The 8,751-nt window shown below is 38.0% G+C and overlaps 1 protein-coding gene across 1 annotated transcript; it reads right to left on the reverse strand.

Annotated features, from left to right (window-relative positions):
• Positions 1-3,569: 3,569 nt before the first annotated feature.
• Positions 3,570-7,188, reverse strand: LOC102297609 (type-2 ice-structuring protein). Its single transcript, XM_005952692.2, has 7 exons — positions 7,127-7,188; positions 6,983-7,047; positions 6,838-6,873; positions 5,787-5,896; positions 5,565-5,693; positions 4,260-4,368; positions 3,570-3,923 (listed from the first exon to the last, which is right to left on the reverse strand). Exons 2-7 carry the CDS (start codon positions 7,038-7,040, stop codon positions 3,841-3,843), a joined length of 525 nt encoding a protein of 174 aa, XP_005952754.1. The 5' UTR covers positions 7,041-7,047; positions 7,127-7,188; the 3' UTR covers positions 3,570-3,840.
• Positions 7,189-8,751: the final 1,563 nt, after the last annotated feature.

Here is an 8,751-nt window from a genome sequence, read left to right on the forward strand (position 1 = left end):
GTGGTGTCATCTGCAAACTTAATGATGGTGTTGGAACCATCAGCAGGTCTGCAGTCGTGAGTGAAGAGGGAGTAGAGGAAAGGGCTCATCACACAGCCTTGTGGTACACCGGTGTTCATGGTGATGGTGGATGAGCAGTAGTTGTCCAGCCGGACATGTTGGGGCAGGTTCATCAGGCAGTCCAGTAACCATTTACACACGAGGGAACTGAGAGGGTTGTATTGAACGCTGAACTGAAGTCTATAAACAGCATTCTGGCGTAGGTGTTGTTATTGTTCAGGTGTGAGAGGACAGAGTGCAGTGCGATGGAGACTGCATCCTCTGTGCTCCTGTTCTGACAGTATGCAAATTGGTGGGGGTCCAGGGTGGGGGGAAGACAGGATTTGAAGTGTGTTAGGACCAGCCACTCAAAGCACTTTGTAATGATGGGGGTGAGGGCTACTGCGGTAGTCATTGAGGCAAGATGGGTTGGAGTTTTGGGGTATCAGGACGATGGAGGTGGATTTAAAGCAGGCCAGATTTGCGACATTTAATGCATATCTGTGTAGTTAGTGTGTAGTGTAGTCAATAGTTTAGTTGTGTGTGTCAGAACAATGAGGCGACTGCTAAATGTTACAGGTGTTACAGGAGTGATACATCTCCTGTTGTCAGGCCTGCAGGTATCAGGCTGTTGTTCTTTATCTCATAGTGGACAGAAATTATTTTTTTGGAGTTGCACAAATAATTTGTGTGGCATCAAATTTGATGCAGAACAGCTGATTGTTCTGTAAATAGTTTGAAATGTTTATTTTAAAAAAAATGCCTTGGCTGCATTTTTAGTTAAACAGCTGGAAAAAACTTTGTTTTCTGCATAACTCAGTTACTTTTTTGAAGAAGTAACTATACAATTGCCGGACATTGGTCTTTATATACTGTATTTTGCAGAGTTAAAGGACTCTCTCCCAGACCACAGATTCATACTCATAATACAAGTCAGAGCTTTATATATATAAAAAAAAGAAAGTTGTGTTTTCAAAATTGGAGTTCAAGTTATTTTTACTTCCAATATTGTTAACATACTACACAGGTCATGAACAAGATGTTTTTAAAATTTCATTGTAAGTGGATTAAAGCAGTTAATTAAAAGTAGTCTAACATAAATGTAAATGCTGTAATTTGATTATTTTAATAAACTATGTAACTTGGATGGATTCAATGCTGGCGTGACCACAGTGCACATGTCTGCTGTTGCTCACAGTGGTCCAAGGGACCGCTCAGGGAGTTTGTGTGTTCACTCAGACACATGAGAAATTAGATGGAACATCGATCTAATCGTCATGAGTCCTTGCCACAAGCATCGGGGGTTGGAGTTGGAGAAGGGCTCCTTCTTTTTAAAATGGTGTTTGGCTTTATTGATACCCCTCTTTAGCTTAGCCCTGGCTGTATTGTAGGCCTGTGCATCTCCGGACCTGAGGGACATGTTGCTTAATTATTATTACTCCACCTTGGTATTACATACCAATTCTCCACCTTGGTATATAATACCAAGGTGGAGAATTATGTTACATAAGAATTCAAAAAGTTCACACACAAAGACACATAGAAAATACAAATATTTATTTCCAAATGCAAACATAGTAGACCTGTGTTTGTAGAATAATTAAATGTAGGTGGTACCGGTGTCTAAACCAGACATTGTGAGACGGTTTTAAAAGAGAGCAGTTAGGGTGTCCTGCACTGTTCATATAGATTAACTCGGCTGATATGAATACAGTACAAGGGGGTATGTTTCTGGGTATTTTTCTTAAAATAAAGTAATTTCAGCTAGAAATGAGTGAAACACGAAACAATCCTCCAGTCTTTTCTTCAGTATAAGCAAACCAAAGTACATAATATGACAGAAGTTCCTGTATACAGTGTGCTAGACAATATATAATCGCTTAAATGGCAGTGTATTATATAACTGTTTCATGCAAGCAGAGGTCGACTCGACTGAGTTCGACTCCATCATCAATTTTCATTCTTTAAAGCAACACTGTAATTATGTCTCTCATTTACTACTAACGCACTGCTTGTTGGCATACACTTACAAAGACGAGGTGAGTCAGTAGCTGATAGATTGGCAGCCATGTTTTTGCAGAAATCTGAAACAATGCTATATATACTATATTTCTACCTTGACAACTAAAGTTTTTTCCAAAACTTTAGAGGTGGTATCCTGTATTAGCAATGCATTCTTGGGCATGCCTTCCTCGTTCAGAGGGTCACCAGCTTAAAAAAACCCGTAAGCCTCAAACGTATTAATTTCATGTCTCTCTCTCTCTCTCATTTTTTGTTTTTTTGCTTGGGGGGCAAAAAACAAATCATTTGTCTTCTCTGTCCAAAATGTGAACATCAGCATCCTCAAAACAGTAACCTTTATGCTTTAGATGCAGATCTACAAGCAGATCCCACCTGAGATGTTTTCTACATGCCACAGTGAAGGGGGCACCATAATGGTCTGGGGAGCTTTTTCCCTCAGTGGAACAATAGAGCTTCAGGAGGTGCAAGGGTGTCAGCTGCTAACTATGTCCAGATGTTACAGAGGGCATCCTTCATGACTGAGGGCCCTCGTCTGTGTGGTAACAACTGGGTTTTTCAAAAAGACAAGGCTACAGTACACAATGCTCGCAGGACAAGGGACTCCTTCCAGGAGGATAACATCACTGTTTTGGACCATCCTACGTGTTCCCCTGATCTAAATCAAGTTGAGAACTTCTGGGGATGGATGGCAAGGGAAGTTTACAAAATGGACAACAATTCCAGACATTAACACAGAATCCTTTGGTAAGTGTATTCTTCATCAGAACTGCCTGTGTTTTGGTCATGTGTGTCAACAATTGTTGTTTTCTGTCTTTACCTTTGGTTGTCTCTTTTTAGGTTGTGAAAGAGGTGTTTTCTCTAGGGCCAGTTCATTTACTGGTAGCAGCATTGTCAAAGTTCAAGCTGAGAGTTTATGAAATACCAGCAGCATCAGTCATGATCGTTTCCAAAAAAATTGGTTCACTTTATCTTAAGAAATAAAAGTTGGAAGTTTAAGGTAACAGTGGTCCCAGTGGTAACCAGAGCACTAGTTGCGGTAAATCCCAAACTAGGTGAGTGGCTCCAGCAGATACCATGAATAACATCTGAGATCTCTGTCCAGAAGAGCGCAGTCCTAGGAACAGCAAAGATACTCTGAAGCTCCCAGGCCTCTGGTAGAGAACCCAAGCTTGAAGGATAAAGACCACCCACAGGAGTAAGGGGAAATAAGAGACTCATATTTGTCTCCCCTTACTTCAACTGTACAGAGACATCTAAAAAGTGGCTATTTTATTTGGAATATTATTAATAGAAGCCACGCAGTAGTAAAAAACAAAACAAAAGGGGGGGATCAAATTGTAATGCCCATGATGACATATTGTTTTCTAACTGTCCAAAGTCTTGGACTAGAAGGACATATTATTAACACCAGCAAGTGCAGATAAATATTTAATTCCCTAATTTTAATATATGCATATTATGACTGCTGAATATTTATATGCCTTGACACAAGAGATGTAACACAGACAGATGCTTCACTGAAAGCTTTAATGTTGCAAAACAAGAAAAAACAAAGAAACAACAGTTTTGTAGGATCAATGCTGTGGTAACACAATCAGTCTGCTCTTGTTAAAGACACAAGGCCTAAAAGACAATGCAGCTTTTGCTGATTTGTCATTTTGATGTTTAGATTGGTACCAAGAAAGGAAAAATGTAACTAGGAAAAGAAGTAGGAGCAAGCATAACACAAACACTATTATACATCGGTTTGTGTTTTACTGGAAAATTTATGCTTCAGTCTCAGCCCTGGTGTTTTGATATTTTCTTGGCACAGACAGATGGCCGATTTTCGTGACACTGCATATCATCCCAACACTTGGAATCTGCAAATTTCAAAACCAGAAATCAGTAAATTCTATTGCTGTCAGCGTTATTCGTGTTAAAATGACGTTAACGCCATACCATCATTAACGCGGCAAATCGCCCTTAGCAAGTTAACGCAGCTCGCCCCATGCAAGGGGCTGCACACGGCTGCAAAGCGTTAATGAACCAACCACACTGACAGGTTGATGCCATGCAGCCCATGCACGGCGTGAGCCACGGTAATGGCGTTAATGTCATTTTAACGAGACTAACGCTGACGGCACTAGTAAATTCATTTTTTTTAAAAAGTCATTCAGAAAATAGGCAATCATGTTAAATATTGTGCTTTGAATTACCGCCATAATTCATCTGCAGACAATCCTGCTTGTTTGTATTATTAGGCTCTCCGGGGCACCAGTGTGTATAGTGGAAAGGGGTCCCATCACTCCACAGCCAAACATTTTCCTAGAAGACAGAAATTGATAGCATCATTTCGGGCAGGCCAAAAGATCATGCCTAGCCAAAGTCTTGTGAAATCAGCTTTATTTAATTGACATAACCAATGTAGGCAGCTGGTGAATCTCAAATATTATTTATTATATAATTTAAGCTGCTTTTAATTGATTCATGTCAATTGATTTTACATTTTCAGATAATGGTAATCTGTCATCATTAACCCTTTGAGACCTATTGGAGCAGGAATGCTTCGTTTTGCGTATCTATTTTTAAATACCGGTAGAACTGCAACCACATAAGTTAGCACATTATTATTTTTATTATTTATTTTTTTGCATAGCAAACCGGAGAAGTTGTACTTAAATCTTATGCATTCAGCTTGTTCTAGGTCACAGTTTCCTTTCCCACATGGCTTTGCAAAAATTGCATAAAAAGCACTTGCAGTAAAAAAAAAACAAAAAAACATAATATTCCAGAAACACGCTTTGCTGATCTGATCAGCTGTTCGTAACACTTCCTATGTTAGAATAGACATCGGTGCGAACGGTCGCATGTCCGCCATTACCTGCTAAAACCGGAAGTGATGTCATATTTCGTGGGAAACTTAGTTTGGTTTTCCCTTAACGACCTTTAAAAACCCATGCTGGTGTTTTTAAAAGTTATGTTTGACTTTATGCTTTTCTGTATAGTTTCTGGGATGCTTAGAACTAAAATTTCAGTGCTGGAAATAGTTTAGTTTGATGCACATGCTGTTTTCTTTGCTAATTTGCATTATAATATTTATTTATCATTATTATTAGTATTTCCCTGCAGTATATAAAAAAACTAATCTCAAAAATAAAACTATAAAGACACTCAAAACAAATTTCCTGTGGTTGGAAACTATTTTGTGCAACTATTTTGTATTTACAGTTTTGAGAGATAAAATGAAATATGTGTAAAAACAAAACAAAAAGTATTTTATTTTTTGTGGACTTTATTGCAATTTTTTTTTTAATTTATGAAGCTACTATAGACGTAATGCATACATATTATTAAAATTTTGGCTACAATGGTTGTATTGATGTATAGCAACTTGAAATGCTCCCAAAAATGGGACTACAGCATGTAAAAATATAAAGATAAGCTCTGGCGTACTTGGTTCTATGGTAGGTCTTAAAGGGTTAAGAGAAACAGAAACATAACGTAATGATTTAAAAAAGTACCTCAGATGCATCAGTTCCTCCTATCCAAGTTTCTTTGTAGCCATGATCACCAGTCAGCTTCAGAATGTGATGGTACTCGCTGCTGCTGTGCACAGATGCAAGGTGTGCACCCATGGACAAGCAGTTTCTCTGCAGAGTGACAGAGAGAGGTTTTTAAAGTCACGACGAGGCTAGATGTGTTTTAATCAAGTTTTGAAGACAATACAAATAAGAGAAACTTACCTCAGCATGAGCCCAACTCATGGATCGTGGAATGTAGACAAAGCAGCGTTGATTGAAATGAGTCCAACCATAAGGACAACCAGAGGACATGTTGAACCGGTAACTCTTTGCTGGGAACAGATAAATAGCTGTATGTATGTATGTATGTATGTATGTATGTATGTATGTATCTCCAGCTGATATTGTACTGTTTGATTTTTTATTATGACATGTACAATATTGAAAAAAAAAAACCAACCATACAAATACCAGCTTGACAATTAAATATTACATATTTAAGTGATCGACAATATACAGGGCACTTTGACTACCTCACAATTATATATTGTAATTATATCAATGCAGCTGTAATCTTTTTTTTATTGATTATTAATCATTTTCATCAAATTAATCATTTCAAGTAATAGGCAGTAAAATTTCAAAACACAAAGTTTCATTAAAAATTGTTATTGATTTTATGATTATTAGTATATTTACAAAGAGAACTGAACAGAACAAAACATGATCATCACTTAAATACAAGTCAATGCAGATGTGTTTTAGCAGCTGATTCTGCAAGTGTTATCTCTAGTCATTCTAAAGCTGAGGGGACATGATGGCAAAGTATGGTCAGCTTTGGATTTCAACTTTCAACTTTTTAATAGCCAGAAGGGCTGATATGAGGCTGATATGAGGCTGACACTTTTGGTATTTAACTTGTGTTCAGACTTAGACAGCTGTGAGAAACCAATATGGTCTTTTTAGTTATACAATTTATATTCAATGAACAACTTTAATGTATCTAAAAGGTCTTTAAATTGGCTTGTGACTGTTTTTATTTTCGTTTTCTTTGGACACTATTTCTACGTCAAAGTTAAATTTCACAATCTCTCTCTCTCTCACTCTGTGATATATAAATATAAATTTTAAAATGCATTTTTGTTTTTCTTTCATTCTTTAAAATGTGTTCTCTACATTCTAAACTGAGAGTCATATCATGCATGACACAATTGATTTTCTTTTCTTTATAAATGTGATTAACTCTGGTGAAAATATGGAAATGTCCACTGACCAGTTGGAATTAAACCTCCTGCACCACCGCTGACGTCTTCACGTGGCAGAAATGAACACAGCAAAACAATAGATGGCGACTGATTATTTAAACACGTACATACTGACATATATTTACATACTTCTCATTATACGGCAATACTCACAAGCAGTGGTCAGAAACATCGATCCACAAAGAAGTGCAGCCACAACCAGGAGCTTCATGGTGTCTCTGTGAAAAAACAGAAGACATAAGTACTGACAAATCTTTAAAGAAAGGAGAAAAGATAATTTAAGAGTTTATACCATACCTTTTGTAGAAGGTCTTCTTTCTTTTCACTGTGAGCCAGTAGCTTCAGTCTTCCACCATAGAGGTGATGAAAAGCTCTGAGACTAGTGTTTATATACTCTTACATTTGTATACTTGCAAAATCAGGAAATAACTTATTTCTTAACCAAAAAAAACAAAAACCAAACAAACAAAAGCCCAATTGCCTCATCCCTAATTTGATTTCATGCTGACTTGGTTTCAGATATTTACTGATAGTCAAGAGAGAGGTTTCAAAGAGTACAAGGATCAAGGATATTAAAATACATTGTAATTAGTGTCTTTATCAGTATTTAAAAAGATACAATGCATAACGTCTTCCTCCTGTTCTAAAAGTTAAAAATGTATTGCCACCCCTTGATAACGTAATTGTGACTGAAAATATTGTTGCAGTTAGTTAAATATAAACTGGAAGAAATATCATGTTGTGCTTTGAGATAAAATTGAAGATTTAAACAGTTTTAAATCCATTACACTAACAGAGAACTCCACAGCCTGGTAACATTGACTTTAAATACTTACAACTTTAAATAAAGACAGTAGCTGCAGGTTTCATAGATGTGTAATTTATTATTTTCATTTAATAGAGTCCACATTATTATAGTAATAAGGTCTATTATACTATAGTATAATAGTGCGCATGCGCCAACCAGCATGTAGCCTGTTACAGTTAGTCCTGCTTTTTCTCATTAGTTTAGCTTTTTTTCCTTAATTGTACTTTTATCTGTTTATTATCTTTCCCTCAATCATGTGGATTGAGAGAGTTTCTGTTCTGCTGGTGGACGCAGAAGTGCTACTTTTGTCGAGGAACGGGACAACACCTATATACTGCATGGACTGTTTACTCGCTGGCCAGATCTGCAGACGTACCAGCTGAAATTTGGATAAAAACACATCGGGGATGCAGAGGTCAAGGACAGAAGAGAAGAAAGAAGGAGACAGTGAGACAGCAGAGGCTCAAAGCAAGGAGGAGGTATAAACCGTGTCTGCCGTCTATCGTATGGGAAATGTGCGATCGTTAATAAATAAAATTGATGAGCTCTCAGCGCTTGTACGGAGTCAGAGGGAATACCGGGAGTATAGTCTTATGTCTTTCACTAAATCATGGATGCACCAGGACATTCCCAACGATAACACATCCTTGGAAGGCTTCCTTACTGTTCGGGCAGACAGGGACAGCATCAGTAGTGGTAAGAAGAAAGGAGGTGGGCTTGCTGTTTTTGTTATACATAACAATAAAAGAAAGGTTTTGTTGCCCGGATATTGAACTGTGTGCTGTTGGATTCGGGCCGTATCATTTGCCCAGGGAATTTACTCATGTCAGATTGCTGGCTGTTTACGTTCCTCCCTCGGCTAACCCCAGAGCTGCATGTGACACTACCCACTCAGCACCCAAGTGCCTTCATTCTGATCTCGGGTGACTTCAACCATGTTACATGGACAATACATTACCAGCATTTAAACAGTATGTAGACTGTCCCACCAGGGGGGAGAGAATCTTAGACCTACTGTATGCTAATGCTAAGGATGCATACAGCTCCTCCTCCCTCCCCCCACTTGGAAGGTCAGATCACAACCTGATTCACCTCACCCCCCACTATGTGCCAA

This window comes from Haplochromis burtoni, unplaced genomic scaffold (assembly GCF_018398535.1).
Source record: "Haplochromis burtoni strain Fernald_Lab_line unplaced genomic scaffold, NCSU_Asbu1 Contig_1987, whole genome shotgun sequence".
NCBI lineage: Eukaryota > Metazoa > Chordata > Actinopteri > Cichliformes > Cichlidae > Haplochromis > Haplochromis burtoni.